The sequence below is a fragment of the Caretta caretta genome, chromosome 3, assembly GCF_965140235.1.
Source record: "Caretta caretta isolate rCarCar2 chromosome 3, rCarCar1.hap1, whole genome shotgun sequence".
Lineage (NCBI taxonomy): Eukaryota > Metazoa > Chordata > Testudines > Cheloniidae > Caretta > Caretta caretta.
Window position 1 is genome coordinate 109,098,355 of NC_134208.1, and position 17,239 is coordinate 109,115,593.

The 17,239-nt window shown below is 42.7% G+C and overlaps 1 protein-coding gene and 1 long non-coding RNA gene across 8 annotated transcripts in view; one reads left to right on the forward strand and one right to left on the reverse strand.

Annotated features, from left to right (window-relative positions):
* The window catches only part of ADGRG6 (adhesion G protein-coupled receptor G6), a 155,499-nt gene that overhangs the window by 119,477 nt on the left and 18,783 nt on the right, over window positions 1–17,239 (forward strand). For all 5 annotated transcript variants that reach the window (XM_048844362.2, XM_048844363.2, XM_048844364.2 and 2 more), the window contains 5 exons: window positions 485–601; window positions 1,726–1,771; window positions 2,955–3,061; window positions 14,295–14,422; window positions 15,714–15,982. In XM_048844362.2, coding sequence (XP_048700319.2) covers window positions 485–601; window positions 1,726–1,771; window positions 2,955–3,061; window positions 14,295–14,422; window positions 15,714–15,982 — 667 coding nt within the window. The remainder of the gene's footprint in view (window positions 1–484; window positions 602–1,725; window positions 1,772–2,954; window positions 3,062–14,294; window positions 14,423–15,713; window positions 15,983–17,239) is intronic.
* Window positions 3,611–17,239, reverse strand: part of LOC125634107 (uncharacterized) — a 65,238-nt gene continuing 51,609 nt past the window's right edge. For 2 of the 3 annotated variants that reach the window (XR_007355797.2, XR_012667687.1), the window contains exons 4-6: window positions 12,204–12,286; window positions 7,458–7,570; window positions 3,611–4,781 (exon numbers count right to left, since the gene is read on the reverse strand). This is a non-coding gene — a long non-coding RNA (uncharacterized LOC125634107). The remainder of the gene's footprint in view (window positions 4,782–7,457; window positions 7,571–12,203; window positions 12,287–17,239) is intronic. The other variant, XR_007355800.2, reaches the window with a different exon arrangement.

Genomic DNA, 17,239 nt, shown 5'->3' on the forward strand with positions numbered 1-17,239 from the left:
AGGTAGTATATAATGCTGCAGGTGGTGAATAGATCATGTTAATATTATAGGTAATGCCAAAAAAAAAAAAAAAAAGTATCCACCTCATGCTCCCAGAGGCTGTTTTGTCAATATGATAAAAAAGCTCCAGTTCACTCTTGGTTCGGGAAATGATCTAATTATATCACAGCTGGTTATCAGTTAGCAGTGTTTGAGGTATAACGGTAGTTGGCATCAAACAAAGTGATTTAAGAGAGAAATTTTATGGAAATTGCCTTACAATCTGCCCTCAGTTATGTGCTTGTATATGTTTATGATAATAAAGGAAATAGCAAAGGAAAAGCTGTAATTTGAGCTTATAAACAGGATGTTCTTATGGGTGGTCTTAAGTATAGAAGTGCTGACAGTTTGTTTATTCTGGCACACTGCAAAAATAAACTAATTTTCTCTGGCTAGTGTATTTGGTGCTCTGATAATATTTATTGCATTTTTCAATCCTTTAAAGGATGCAGAAATGAATGCCAATTTAACCAGTTTTGTAGTGGCATGCAGTATTGGAAATGTTACCATCCGGGACCTTCAGGATGCTGTCAAAATTACAATTAAACATACCCTATTCCAGGTAAGAAAAAACTGGTGTAAGCAGAGGTAAAAAAGTGCAAATTGTATCTGGCAGTGGTAGAATCAATGGTAGAAAGATTATCGTTGGTTTTGTTGGGTTTGGGGAAAGATTCCAGTAGAGTGGAAAACTTCACATTTGTTAACAAACACACAACCAATCCAGAGTTTAATAATCATCTAAAATGTAGGTAATTCAACCTGTCCTGCTGCCGTTTCCATGCTGATAATACTTGATACTTAATCAGATGGACTCATAATTTGTGTCAATATTTATTGTTCAAGGGAACTTCAGGTTGATGTGGAGTCTGTGACCAGACATGGACCATTTTATTAATTGTACCTCAAGGAATTTTGTTATTTCTTCATTTTGTGCAAAAAACCAAAGGACCGTTACAAAGTGACCAATATTACTGATGGGAAAGGAGAGCCCAGAAAAACCAGTCTTTTGTCTTGTTTTATTTATCAGTTTAAAAAAAATCCCCATGTGGGTCTCATTTGGCTCTCAGTTATGCTGCTGTAAACCAAGAGAAACTCCACCGGAGGCAATAGAGTCACACTGGTGTCAGACTCTTTAGGTGAGGAGAATCAGGACCATTGACCTTGGGGAAGGGAAAGAGGAAATAATATTTCATATTTCAGTTAGCTTAGATTTTAGCTGCTTATTATGAAATCCACTTCCAGGTCACACTAGATGGCCTCTAAGTGGATTCAGTAAGTTATTCCCTTCGATTTTTACCCACCATTGGATGCCAGTTACCTGGAGAGTCCCTTGAGAGACCCCAAAGGACGCGAACAAGCAAAAGAACTCTACTTAGGCCCTGACCTTGCAAAGACTTCATACACATGCTTGACTTCAATGAGATTTCTTACCATGCATAAGGTTAAGCACGTGTATAACTCTTTACGGGATCAGGGCCGGATTTAGGGCAGGACTGTCTTTTTAATATAGTGGGGTCCTGATCCCTGACTGGAATTTGTAGACACTACCACAGTCCAAAAAACAATAATATTTCTCTTCAGCTTTTGTGTGAAAACCTAAGTAATGGAACTCCTGCTACGTTCATATATTTTAAGCAAATTTATATTTTAATAGATAAAAATATTCATTTGTATATATGTGTTTAGGAGGATCTTAATCCTACCTGCGTCTTCTGGGATATGAACAAAAACAGTAAGTTTAAAAATTTTGCCAATTATTTTATGTGAGGAATAAAGATGTCTTGGTTTTTAAATCAATCACACACTTGACACTTGGGTAGACAGTGTTTTTGTATTCAGCTAAAATGGATTCTATGTGCCAAAGATGCAGTTATGTAGGTCTTTTCCTTTTCTTTCTTATCAGTACAAAATAGTAAATAGAAACTGGTGAAGCCTGGGATGCAATTGCTTTGCTTGTAACACTTTTTGCTTGTGACAGCCAATAGTAGAAATCTGCAAATAGAATGTTGCACCCAATTCGAATAAGCTTTGTGCCTGGACTGTATATGCATGGGCTTCAACACTGGATACCAAGGCTTCCAAAAGTGTCTGTATCTAAAGACAATCAGCTTTTGACTTTTTTTCCCCACTTGCACAAATAGTAACTAGTCAGGAGCATGGGAAGCCTTTTAATGATCCTTTCTCAAGATTGATCTGGAAAAGATTGTGTATATCTTCATTTTAAAACTATGGGAGCTAGCTAGCTGTGAGCTTGTATCGCTAATCATGAGCCACAAACTCCTCTTGGTTACAAGGCATGAAAGGGAGAAAATTACAATAACAATATGAAAAGAGGCTGAACATCCACTTCACCAGTGACAATGGCCTGTATGTCAGTAGCTCAGGGCATCCAGAAAACTGGAGTGTGTTCAGAGTTGAACACACAGGCCATTAGCTGACATGCTACCTCACTGAAGAGTGAAAAAATCTGCTTATGCAATGATAAAAATTAATGGTTTTATAGCCTGCTGCTGCCTCTTCCTTCAGCTCCTCCTCCTCTAAAGAGCCAGCTTGGATAGGTTCATGGAACAGGAGTCTGTAAGAATACAAATTTTAGAGTGCTCCAAAACCTCTTGAGCCTCTTGAGTCTATCCCAGGTGATTGCTTAGATGCTCTTCTATCCACTGCAATCTATCTGCTTAATCTACCCTTCTGTAAGAGTACTTCATTGGCAAAAACTCTAGGAAATCCGATACTTCATTCTGCATTGATAAATATCATATTACTGGATTTGATGTATTCAGTGGGGTTTTTCTACTTGAAAGTACACTAGATTTCATGTAGGGGCTCTAGAAGCCTGCCAAAGAAATTGTGGAGAGGTTTTGTGGGTTTTGTTTGCAGTTGTTGTAAGTGTCTGTATTGCTTGTTTTCTGTAGATGGTAATGGTGGTTGGAACTCCACAGGCTGCATTGCACAAGCAGAATCAAGCGAGAATGAGACAGTTTGCTTATGCAATCACCTCACACACTTTGGGGTGCTGATGGTAAGTAGACCTTCATTGTTTGCTGATTATGTGAAACCACAATGTGATGATTTTGTTGGGGGGCAGGAGAGCTGCAGAGGCACGGATGCAAAGCTGCAGTGTTACACAGGAACCTTCCCTAAAATAAAATTGACCCACAGCTAATCCTGAAAAGAACGTAGCACAATGAGTCTTGTTCCTGGCTGAGTCCCAGGGGTGCTATCACAACACAAATAATGGGTAATAATATACTGTGGCCTGCAATATAACTCTGAGCTAGAGTAGTAGTAGTCAGACTTGGGTCCAAAAGAAGGCCATTATCCAGTGGAAGTAAACAAGATTCCACACAGAGACCCTGCCAATGCCGAAGCAGAAAAATAAAAGATTTTTGAAGCATATATGTTATTGATAAGATCCTGAAGACACTAGAGACCCCAAAGCCATAATGCATTAAACACTAGGCAAAGGAAAGCCTTGTGGTCATTACCACCCAAATGCCATCTCATTGCTGCTGAACCTCTGACATCAACAGAGAGGCACTCCAAGAAATACTTAAAATGACAAGCATCATTTGACTTTATGTATCAATTTATTCATCTCCAGTATAAGGTGATCCAAGGGTCGAGTTAGTCAGCTGACATCCTAAGTAACCGTCACTTCTGTAATTTTTCTTAAGGGCCCAAGCCAACAAAAATTATTTGTGGTCTTTGGGGTCATGCGAGACCAGAATGCCTTTGATGAGACTCCAGAAGACAGATTTATACAAAGGAAATTGGGTGGGGGAGAAAAACAATGTGCAACAGCCAGCCAGAAAATAGTCCCTACCTCTGTGGCAGGGGGTTTCTGGGATGGCTCAAGGGAAGGAGAACCTGACATTGAGAATTAATGGCTCTATCTGCAAAGAGGCTGAGAAGATTGCAGAAGAGGGAGAAATTCACAGACTGTGATGGAAGCCAGTGTTATATAGAGACAGAGAGGGTTAGGGTGGAGAGCTGGAAATTGAAAAAGAGAAAGATGTAGGGCTGTGAGGGCAGATAAAGTAAGAGAAAATACTCTAAGATTAGAGAGAGGGTGAGAGAGAGAGAAATATAACTCTGATATAGAAAGATAGATACAAAAAGAGAGAAAAGAGAGCGAACCCTAGTATTACGAAGAGAGAAAGAGAGAGGAAAATATATGTCCTGCAATCAGGTAGAAATGCCACTAAAGGGGAAAACACAAGGCCAAAGAGCACAACAAAATCCCATCCTGCAACTCAACAGACTGCAGATTTGAAGAAATTTATATTTATATTTTTACTGTCAAAAGGTATAAACTACTCGATGTAAAGATTTTTTTCCTACTTGCTGTGTTCAGTAAATGGGCTTGATTCAGCCCTGTGCTGTACTAATCTCAAGTCAGTATATTCCAGGGTGCAATGCCTCTACTGGAAGAAAGTTCATCCATAGGGAACTTGTGGTGGTGCAAAACACTTGCCAATTCTGCTCTTCCAGGGGCCTGCAGCACAGCCTTCCAACTGGATGACGCTGGTTAGAAGAAGATATGACCAGGATAACTGGAGGTTGCACTGTTTCAGCACTCATGTCCCCCTGGCACCTTGAACAATACCCTCTATTACAGCCTCTTTTGCAGAATCCTCAGGGAAGAGCTTCATAGCAAACACAGTTTACCTTCCTGTGGGGATGGTGTTGCCCCCAGATGTGTATATAGCCTTGCACCAGTGGGGTGAATCTAAATGTTTCTAAAAGAAAAAATACAAAAAGGAGGGAAAGCTATGAAATTTATGCAGTCTTTTCGGAAAGTCTGATGGTTTTACAAAATCCCCCATCTTCTCTGGGTTCCCACATCCTTAGCAACCTTACTCAATATTGCACTGTACTGCAGCATTCTCTCTAACATTAACATTCCTTGGCTCCGGAAAAATTCTTCCAGGGAGAATGTTTGCTACTCGTGCAGGTACATGTGTTTTGATTTAACCAGTTTAACTAGGATATTTTAAAAAGAAAAGTGATAAATATTTGAAATACCAAGATATAAAATGAGGGGAAACAGGAAAATCTTTTCCTTGCAGATGATTTACAGAACCAGGGAGCCATATATTATAAAATTTGGCTTCCCTGAGCCTCATAATATAGTTGCTTTGTTCACATCTTGCTTGAATTTAAATAGGAAAAATGTCATAAGGCTTTTTGTCCTTTTGCAGTCTAATTATATTCTAGCTTCTCATGCTGACAGGGAAAAATGAGCTTTCTTTAGGATATGTTCAATGAGTCCCTTCTCCTAGTCTGAATGTTTTTGTTGCATTAAGAAGTGAGAAGGAAGTCTTCTGAATTTTGGCTGTGTTCCAATGGAAGATTTTTACATACTTTTTACATGCTTTTTCTATTTTAATAATCCTTCTTGACTTTCCACACAGATATTTAGTGCCTTGCATAATGACAGGTTTCAGAGTAGCAGCCGTGTTAGTCTGTATTCGCAAAAAGAAAAGGAGTACTTGTGGCACCTTAGAGACTAACAAATTTATTTGAGCATAAGCTTTTGTGAGCTACAGCTCACTTCATTGGATGAATTCAGTGGAAAATACAGTGGGGAGATTTATATACAAATTTATATATAAATCTCACCACTGTATTTTCCACTGAATGCATTCGATGAAGTGAGCTGTAGCTCACAAAAGCTTATGCTCAAATAAATTTGTTAGTCTCTAAGGTGCCACAAGTACTCTTTTTCTTTTTACAGATATTTAGTTACTTTCACAGGATGTTCTCTGGATTTAAATAAACACTTTTACAAGTGTCTGACACAGACACACAGGAATTGACAACTGCACGCAAGTCTTGCATTTCCCTTGTGAAGAATGGCATATTTTTAGAGTTTAAAAACCCATTTGATAGGCCCTTTACAAAAATAGCTATCAAACAATAGTCTCCATTAAATGTGAGCATTTGCTAATAGTTGCATCACAGAGATGCTGTAGAGTTTCTTGTACTCAGGCCTGGTCCACACTTGAAAATTAAGTCAGTTTAACTACGTTGGGCAGCGGTTTGAAAAATTCAAACCCCTGAGTGATGCAGTTATGCTAACCTAAGCCCTTGTGGAGACAGCTCTAGGTCAACGGAAGAATAATTCTGTCGACCCAGCTACCGCATCTCATGGTATTACCTATCCCAATGGGAGAATCCCTCCAGTCAGCATAGGTAATGTCCACACTGAAGTGGTACAGCGGTGCAGCTGTGTCTCTGTAGCATGTTAAGTGAAGACAAGCCCTCAGAAAAAGAAATATCATTGCCATTTATTCTCAGACTGTACTGTGTGGCAATTAGAACTGAACAGAAAAGAGAGGTGAAAATTCCCCAGAATGTTCACATTTAATTTTCAATTTTTGTGTTGAAATGTTGGTTAGTAAGTAAAATATTTGTTCCATGGATGCCTACACACATGTAATCTCTTAGGAGATTGTATTAAACACAGCTATTGTTATGAGAATTTCTGTGATTCTGCTATTCTCCAGCATGGTGTCAATTTGACTATAAATACATTTACAATTATATTTCCTGTAGCAAATTCAATTTAAATGCATTCAGTGTAAAAGAGCATAAAAGGGTTGAGAGGATGAGAAAATTACAAATGATTGATTTTTCTACAAAAGGCCATTTGAATTCTGGGTGATGAAGTATAATGAACAGCAGAGACCTATGTGTAGGGCCCTACCAATTTCACGGCCATGAAAAACATGTCACGGACCATGAAATAAGCCCTTCTCCGTGAAATCTGATCTCCCCCTGGCTGCTGGAAGTGTCTTAGCCAGGGGGCTCTTAGCTGCAAGTGCTGGCTGGGCTGGGAACGGACAGGACTTGTCCTTCCCCTGCATGGCCACTCTCACTCTCAGGGGAGATCAGACCCACCTTGGAGAGCCTCCCGCTGCTGCAGGAAGCTCCCTGCCCAGCATTGGAAGTTCCTGCAGCTGGAGACTTGTGGAGGTGGGTCCGATCTCCCCCTGCCCCTCAAAGCACCCCAGCCCAGGTGACCACTAGCTGCAAGTCCCTGGGGAGGGACAGGACTTGACCTTCCCTTGCATGGCAGCTCGGGGCAGGGGGGTGGGGGGAGAGGAGATCAGACCCACTTCCAAGTACCTTTTGGGTTGGGAGCCCCACAGTTATACCATGAAATTTCAGATGTAAACAGCTTAAAAAGTGAAACTGACCAATTTTAAAACCCTCTGGCTATGAAATTGATCAAAATGGACTGTGAATTTGGTAGGACCCTACCTATGTGTGTCTGCTGATCCCAGCTGTAACAGTACTTCCAATAATGGTCCCTATGATATTCCACTGAGGGTTACACATGCACACCATGCACCCAGAGTCAGAAAATTTGAAAAGTAGAATCTGTTGGTCCACGCATGCACCTGGCTCACCTTGTGCTTCTGTCCAAGGCGATAAAGGACAGGGTGGACTGACCGCATCTCCAGTTCCTTCTCACCATCGCTCAGTCCTGATTGGAACTTTCAGTGTCTTTGTCTCTGACAAACTTTCAGATAAGGATAGTTGTACGTAGTTTATCAGACTATAGTAATTTTACCACTTTTATTGTAGTTTTTATTAGTCAATACTTTAAATAGACTTTGGGGGATTTTCAACCCCCTACCCTATGTGCAGGTACTGGACTATGCCCAGGAGTCTAGGCTTCAAACGCTGCACCTACTGCCTGCACTCCTTCTTGATCAGCAACAGCCACCAGCATTGCCTCTACTGCCTGGGGGAAGCTCCCATTGCATCCAGGCAGAGTATTTGCCAGTCCTTCCCCAGCCACACCTGAGAAAGCCAGGCTCTTCGCCTCCAGCAGCACATCAGGGAGCTCTCCATGAGACTGTACTCAGACCCATGCCAGGAAACTCCCCCAGTACATCGGCCTGACTCAGCAAGGAATGCGCTTCCCGCTACCATGTCTAAATCCAGTGCTGGAAGTACCACCCCATGGATCCAATGGCGAGGCCTAGTCAGGAGGTAAGGAAGCACATCCGTGAGCATGGGACTAAGTCTTCCTCCAAATCAAAGATGATGGATGCTGTTTCCACAAGTTGAAGGCATGCGGACAGAGCATAACCTAAGTCCCATAGACATGAGAAAAAGACCCACAAGCAATGGGATCCAGCAGTTCTGAGCACCAATCCATCAATACCACCAGCACAATCAGCCCACAAGATTCTGGGAAAGAGCACATCGCCAGCACTGATACCCAGAAAAGAGAGTGCCTCTTACTTCAGGGAGATCCAGAATTGTGGCCAAACCTCAAGATGTGTTTGCATTGCTGGACCCAGAGTCACCCCCTCCATTGGGTCCCTCCACTTCTAGAGAGATCATATCTCCACTCTGGGATATGCCTCCGGTACGGGACCCCTCATCCTCTGCACAGATATGCTATGCTTTTCCACCAGCTCTGACGGTACTGCCATTGGAACCAGAGTCTGCCTTCTCCTCTCCCAATGAATCAGAACCCAGAGAAGAACCACCCGTGTCATACCATTCCTATGCACCTTCTTGGATACTGTCACATCCATGGCAGCATCTACCACCTCAGAATCATTGGTACCCCATGCCATGGAGACCCCCACAACCTCCCTCAGACCCACCCTATTGGGCATACTGGGGACACTGGGCACAAGTACCTCCCCTCGGAACCTGTCTGATCTATGGGGGAACATTTGTCTGCCTCCCTTTTAAGGGATCTTTCAGGCAGGTGTTTGAATCTGATGGTAGAGAAGGAACCCTTTACTCCATTTCCAGCAATGCCACTGAAACCAGCAAGATTTCCCTCTTCATCTCCAGATGAGGCAGTGACTACAGCATCCCCTTCCTCCCCGGATTACTTTAGACAATTTCAGGACCTGTTGCGGAGAGTCCCAGGGGAAGTCCAGATTCCTCTGGAAGAAATTCAAAACCCCAACACAAGCTGCTAGATATCTTCCACACGTCAGGTCTGGCGAGAATTGCATTACCAATTAACAAAGCTATTCTGGAGCCTGCCAGGACAGTGTGACGCACATCTGCCACATGCACAGCTACCCCTAAAGGGGCCAAAAAGTGCTATTATGTTCCTTCTAAGGGTTCTGAGTTCCTTTTTTCTCATCATCCTCCGAACTTCCTAGTCCAGGCTGCGACCGAATGGGCCAAACAACACCCTTGATCTATGCCAGCTGATAAAGAGGGCAAGCATCTGGACCTTTTGGGAAGCAAGGTATTTTCTTTGTCTAGCCTGCAATTCAGGATTGCAAATTATCAGGCTTTACTAGGCAAATGTGACTTCCTGAATTACAGTAAATTAGAGGAATTTATTGATGGCCTGCCACAACGTGGCTAGGCTTGTTTTTGAGGCGCTTATTGAGGAAGGAAAGCTGGTGGCCAGAATGGCCCTCCAATTGGCAGTGGATGCAGCAGATACCTCCTCCAGGCCCCTGGCTATGGCCATAGTCATGCATGGGGAGTCTTGGTTCCATTCTTCTGGTTTCCCTAGGGAGGTACAGAACACTATTGAAGACCTTCCGTTCAATGAATCCCATCTTTTTAACCAGAAGATGGATGAATAGCTGCATCTGCTCAAGGATTCCAGGGCCACCCTTTGATCTCTGGGCATCTATACTCCTGCCCTGAAGCAAAAATTCCACCACCAACCACCTATTTAACACTATAGGTCTCCTCAATTCTACTCTCAGAGACCTTATGAGCCTCCAAGAAAATGTCAAAAGGCACAGAGGTCTTGCCTCCCAGGGCCCCCTTTGCAGGCTTTGACATTAGCTCCAGCCAAGAGGTACTTCTGATACCATCCTGAAAGCCGCCAACCTCTGTGCCTACCATCTCATGACCCTCCGACTCCCTTTGGGGGTCATTTAGCACTATTTCCCCACACTTAAAATGAATAACAATGGACAGATAGGTATTGAACGTCATCCACCATGGTTGTACAATCCTCCAAGACTTCTCTACCCCATCAGAGACCACTCTCATGACACCATTCTCTCCCAAGAGATTAACTCCTTGTTACAACAGGGACCAGTAGAACACATTCTCCCAAAATATCAGGGAATGGGATTCTGCTCTGAAGAAAGGTGGGTGAAGATCAATCCTTGCTCTCTGGCACCTCAATCACTTCATCCATAAGGTCTACTTTTGTATGGTCACACTGGATCTTGATATGAAGGATGCTTACTTTCACATCAATATTCATCTGGCCCACAGTCACTTCCTGAGAAGTGGGTACCCACCATTTCCAGTACAGAGTGCTCCCATTTGGGATAGCCACCACTCCCAGAGTCTTCACCAAAGTTTTTTTTCCATCCTAGCAGCCTATGTCAGACATTATGGTGTCCTCATGTTTCCATATCTCAATGATTGGCTCCTAGCCACAAGGTCCAGACAATAAACCCATGTGCCAACCCATGTTACTCAACCTTCTTTTGTCCCTCAGAGTCAGTGTCAACATAGAGAAATCGATCCTAAACCCCATGCAGTCTCTGGACTATCGTAAGTTTGGTCACAGCATGAGCTTTCTTGCCTGGAAACTGTCCACTGGTAATGGACAGAACTCACAACATAAACAAATCAATATGTTCCAGCCAGGACTTGCCTGTCCCTCCTCGGCTACATGGCTTCATGTACTTACATGACCTCCTTTGCACAACTCCATCTTCACTGCCTCCAGACATGGCTCCAGTCTATTTACTCTCCAAACTGCCACTCCAAAGTGCTATTATCACTCCAATGGTGGACAGACCCACATGTGTGTAGGTTCCCTTTCTTTCTGCCTCCCCAGAGAAGATGATTATCACTGACACATCCCTGGTGGGCTGGGGGACTCACTTCGGTGACCAGATGGCTCAAGGAAAATGGACTTCCAGAAATCCAGGATGCACATAAACATCCTGGAGCTCTGAGCTGTGAGAAGAGCATGCCAATCCTTCCTTCCCTTCATCTGCTCCCATGTGGTCTCATCACGTCAGACAACACTACCACTGGTTTTTACATCAACAAACAGAGGGACAAGATCATCTGCACTGTATGCAGAAGTGATCAATCTCTGCAACTGATGCATCAATCACCAGATCCTTTGTCTTCATCCTATCTTTATGGGACACAGAATGTATTCACAGGCTTACTCAGCAGACATTTTGTGATTGACCATGAGTGGGAACTTCACGATTCAATAGTACACAACATCTTCACTCCATGGAAGACACTAACCAGGTGAACAGCAAATGCACAACGTACTGTTCTAGGGGAGCCCTCAGTCACCATTCCCAGGATGACACCCTTCTGCTCCTTTGGTCAGACCAACTATGCCTTTCCTCCACTACTGCTCCTACCTTGAGTCCTGCACAAGATTCAGTGAGACAGAGCAATGGTAATTCTGATCACTTCCTGCTGGCCCAGACAAATTCTGGTTCCCCAATATTCTCCGCATGTCATCTGCTCACCAATTCCCATCCCCAATTGTCAAGATTTGCTGACCCATTGCAAAGGAAAGATCAGACCTCCCAATCCACATGCAGTACACCTCAGAGCATGATATTTGGATGGGTATCTGCCTTAGAATGAACATGCTCTTCAGCTGTACAGAACATCCTTTCTAGCAGCAGGAAGGACTGCAACAGATGTTGTTATCAGGACTAGTGGTGATGTTTTTCATCATGGGGTCAACAAAAAGGTGATTTACCAGAATCAGTGCAGAGGGATCCCCCCCTCATACTGGACTATGTTCTGTCACTAAAGTCATTGGGTTTCGCCTTCAATTCTTTGAAAGTACACCTGGTGGCGATTAGCACATTCCACCCTCTGGTGGAAGGTTTCTCTATCTTCACACACCCACTAACTGCCATCAGAACCTTCTCACCAACCGATAGCTCTTCAATGGGACCTGAATCTTGTTCTCTCTGTACTAATGAAGACCCCCTTTGAACCTTTAGCGTCATGCTCTATGTCCCTCCTTTCCATAAAAGTTGCCTTCCATGTTGCTACCACTTCCGTGAGAAGAGTTGGCGAAGTCGGTGCTATGATGTCAGACCCACCTTTCACAGCTTTCCACAGAGATGAAGTCTCTCTACAACTACACCCCAAGTTCTTACCAAAGGTGGTTTCTCAATTTCACATCCATGAAGCCATTTACTTACCTGTTTTCTTTCTGAAACCACATGCATCTGCAGCGGAATGTTGACTACATTCCCTCCATGTTCGACGAGCTCTGTACTTCTACCTGCAGAGAATTAAACCAATCAGGAAGTCCCATAGACTATTTATTGCAATAGCAGAGAGACTCAAGGGACAGGCCATCTCCACCCAGAGAATCTCCAAGTGGATTTGCGGGGGTGTATCAAACTCTTATACCCGCTGTCTGGTCTACCTCCCCCTGTAGGGTTACAATCTCACTCCACAAGGGCTCAGGCTTTGACCTCGGTCTCCTTTCAGAATGTGCCACTCATTGACATATGTAGAGTGGCCATGTGGAGTTCTCTACATATCTTTGCTATGCATTACGACTTAGTACAATAATCAGCAGTGGATTCCTCCTTTGGTATGGCAGTCCTTCATGCTACTGTTCCATCCTCACACCCTTGTCCACCATAATGAACTGCTTGTTCATTACCCTCAGTGGAATACAATGGGTAGAAAGCTGGCTAGATTGTCGGGCTCAACAGGTAGTGATCAATGGCTCCATGTCTAGTTGGCAGCCGGTGTCAAGTTGAGTGCCCCAGGGGTCGGTCCTGGGGCTGGTTTTGTTCAATATCTTCATAAATGATCTGGAGGATGGTGTAGATTGCACTCTCAGCAAATTTGCGGATGATACTAAACTGGGAGGAGTGGTAGATACGCTGGAGGGGAGGGATAGGATACAGAAGGACCTAGACAAATTGGAGGATTGGGCCAAAAGAAATCTGATGAGGTTCAACAAGGATAAGTGCAAGGTCCTGCACTTAGGACGGAAGAATCCAATGCACCGCTACAGACTAGGGGTCGAATGGCTAGGCAGCAGTTCTGCGGAAAAGGACCTAGGGGTGACAGTGGACGAGAAGCTGGATATGAGTCAGCAGTGTGCCCTTGTTGCCAAGAAGGCCAATGGCATTTTGGGATGTATAAGTAGGGGTATAGCGAGCAGATCGAGGGACGTGATCGTTCCCCTCTATTCGACATTGGTGAGGCCTCATCTGGAGTACTGTGTCCAGTTTTGGGCCCCACACTACAAGAAGGATGTGGATAAATTGGAGAGAGTCCAGCGAAGGGCAACAAAAATGATTAGGGGTCTAGAACACATGACTTATGAGGAGAGGCTGAGGGAGCTGGGATTGTTTAGTCTGCAGAAGAGAAGAATGAGGGGGGATTTGATAGCTGCTTTCAACTACCTGAAAGGGGGTTCCAAAGAGGATGGCTCTAGACTGTTCTCAATGGTAGCAGATGACAGAACGAGGAGTAATGGTCTCAAGTTGCAGTGGGGGAGGTTTAGATTGGATATTAGGAAAAACTTTTTCACTATGAGGGTGGTGAAACACTGGAATGCGTTACCTAGGGAGGTGGTAGAATCTCCTTCCTTAGAGGTTTTTAAGGTCAGGCTTGACAAAGCCCTGGCTGGGATGATTTAACTGGGAATTGGTCCTGCTTCGAGCAGGGGGTTGGACTAGATGACCTTCTGGGGTCCCTTCCAACCCTGATATTCTATGATTCTATGACCATTACTCAAAGAAGAAGAGGCAGTTACATGTAACTTGAGGTTCTTCAAGATGTGTGGTCCTTAGCTGTATTCCACATCCCCCTCTCCTATGGATCTGCTGGATTCATGGTGGAGAAGGAACTAGAAACACAGTTGGTCCACCCCTCTCTTTATCATTTGGATCAGGAGCACTACTTTTCAAATTCTTCAACTCCAGGGTCATGGTGCACATGCATAACCCTCCATGGAATACAGTTAGGGACCACACATCTTAGAGAACCTCCACTTACAGGTAAGTAACCTCCTTTTATGGCACAATGTTTTCTACTGATCCCAGTACTTACTTACGGCACAATGTTTTCAAGGGATGTGGGAAGGAAGTCAGATGTATGACAACTATGTACTAAATATCCAGTAAATTCAACCTCTAGAATTGGGATTATATAGATATTGCCTAAGTGTTCTTGAATTTTTGCTTGACTTCACACCAACAAACAGTGTCATGCTCATAAAAAAGGAGTTTGCTGCAACTTACACCTCTTCCTCTTCTCTCATGTAGGACCTCCAGGGAACTGCTTCACAAATAGATCCACAAAATAACAAAGTCCTCACCTTTATCACCTACATTGGTTGTGGGATATCTGCCATATTTTCAGCTGCAACTCTTCTGACATATATTGCTTTTGAGTAAGTATTTGTGCCATCGAAAACAATTCAAAACAAATATTTTGTTTGTAACCACAGGCCAGGAGATTTTGTTTGATTGGATCGGGATGCCCATGCGTCTCACAAAAAGTGGCTGAACACCACTGTGCTCCACTGTTAGATGTGGAATGTTTCTTATAAAGAGGGCCAAGCCCAGATACTCGCTTCCTAGTCTGACCACTTTGTGTGGCTCAGGATGGGCAAAGTAGTGGAATCTTGGTCCCAAATAATCTTCTTGAGGGGCATAATGTGTCCCTTCATATATTTCAAAAATCTACCAACATGTTACTCAGTCTTTTTTTTAAACTTGCTATTTAGACCTCATAGTTCCTAAGTATAACAGGAAAAATCCAGCCCTTTCAGGCTGGAGACTTTCGGTAGAGAGGGGAAGTGAAATGAAGATATGCCATCTACTCAACAATTCTGAAAACATCCTACAGAAATGGCAGGATGGCCCAGGGGTAAGGAGACTGTGCAGTGGCACAGTTCTGGGGAAGATGGGAACGGGAGGTGAAGTGAAGTTGTGTCAGCTTCTAGCCACACAATCACAAGAATAACCCTGACGTAACAGCGCAGGGTGGCTCAGAAAAGAGGATATTATGTAGTAGGGCATGCTGTGGAGCTCTTAAAAAGTACCCATGTGTACCACCAATTACTGCATTCTGCACAGTCCCTGTGGTATAATGCTATGGTCCAAAGAGGACACAATTTGCTGGGTAGGTTTCCAGTACATGAACTGTAGTATTCAGTAGTTGGAAGGAAAATTCATTTGATTTTTAAACTCATTAGGATTTCACAAACTACAGAGAATGAGAATCTGTAGTGGACTATGTCCCAAAATAAAAAAGTAATGAACTTTTTTAAAAAAAAAAAAAAGCAGAAATTGGCTCTTGGTTGATACTACATTTTTAAAGCTTTTTCCTTCAATTTGTCTACATTATTCAATGAAACACAAAATACGTTTTAAAATGTAACTTGGGGGGGGGTTATATTTATACGTAATACATTAGATACTTAGTATAATGACAGTATGGTCATTTGTTAATGAGCCATTGATCAGGAATAGCTGTGGCTTTCTGCCTAAGAAATGCAACAGAGGATTTCAACAAAAGACCATTAAAGTCCATACCAACATGCCTTATTGCTATGTCAGTTTTTTATCAAGAAGAGACCACTGCTCCTTATTTCCTTTGTAAATTGGTAACCACAGCTGCTATAAATATCTCAGTACATTTTGGCTACTTAACATATGCCTCTGTTTTTGTCTCTCTAGGAAGTTACGAAGAGATTACCCCTCCAAAATCTTAATGAACTTGAGCACAGCCTTGCTCTTTCTCAACCTGGTCTTCCTGCTGGATGGTTGGATAGCATCATTCAACATAGAAGGCCTCTGCATAGCTGTTGCTGCCCTTTTGCACTTTTTCCTTCTGGCCACCTTTACCTGGATGGGACTGGAAGCAGTCCACATGTACATTGCTCTAGTAAAAGTGTTCAACACCTACATACGGCGATACATACTGAAATTTTGCATTATTGGCTGGGGTATGTGTGAGAAGATGTATTTCTTAGATACTGTATATTTAAATTACGTATTATTATGCATTCCAGCAGTGCCAAGAGGCTCCAAGTGAGGTTATAACCCCATTGTGCCAGGCACTCGATAAACATTAGAGCTGAGTTGATAACTGATTTTTTTAGTTCAGTGGCAAAACTGCAAAATGCAAGGGGGGAGGAATTTCACGTTGAACAAAATGTTTAAGCCAAAATTAAATGAAATTTTTCCAGGTTTTTTTATGTTTTGTACTTTTTTGTTTGTTTTAGTAAACTTCACTAAATTGTTAAATGAAATGTCGAAAGGAATCAAACCAAGATTTACTGAGCCTCTGTCCAGTGCCTCAACCACAAGTATAATGTATTTCTGAAAAATAACTAAGAAGGCTTTTCTTCATTTTTTTTTATAGCAGGGCCCTTTGGCTTCTGCCAGACATGCTGCCTGAATGCATCTGTTGTGTTCAAAATAATACAGAGCAACACAAAATCATTAGCCTCATGAACATTGTGGTGATCACAATCCAGTTCCTAGTTGGTAGGTTCCATATAGTCTCAGCAGAGAGGACAAGGATTGAATGGTCAGTGAAACTGACCCTTAGGAGTAATTTCTCCAACACAGGGATGAGACACATAAACAGCATAGTATGAGAGACTTACACTGATGCTGCTTGTGCTGTATCTCTGAGGACAGAGGGCTTCAGTATAGCTGTCAGTCCAGCACCTTTCTCAAGCACTACATTCACTTAATATTATATAGAAAAAAGTATATAGAACTTCTGTTTATGTAGGGGTCTAGATAGAGCATATAGAGTTTTGTAAAAATACAAACTGCACAGCTTTACATTGTAGCTGAAGGAATAAAAGAGGGCCAGTTTTTAAAGGGATTGTGCACTTGTAGCTCCCACTGATTTCAACAGAACTTAGTTAGTTAGTACTCGGCACCTCTAAAAATCAGACTGTTTTAAGTTACATGCCTATATATGGATTTGGGAGCCTAACTTTAAGTAATCAGGGTTGAACATTTTTACTTTACTTTCCCCATGTGTAATAATAATATTTATCCCTTAATTTGTTAATGCTTGTAAAGCACTTTGAGATCCTTAGATGGAGATTTGTGAGAAATCATTTATTTCATGCTGTTCTTCCATGCTGTGGTGTGTCATGGACAGATCTGGAGTTATATGGCTACCTCAAGATACTCTACGCTAACGCAAACATTTTCAGTTCTTTTGATCATCAATAATGCAG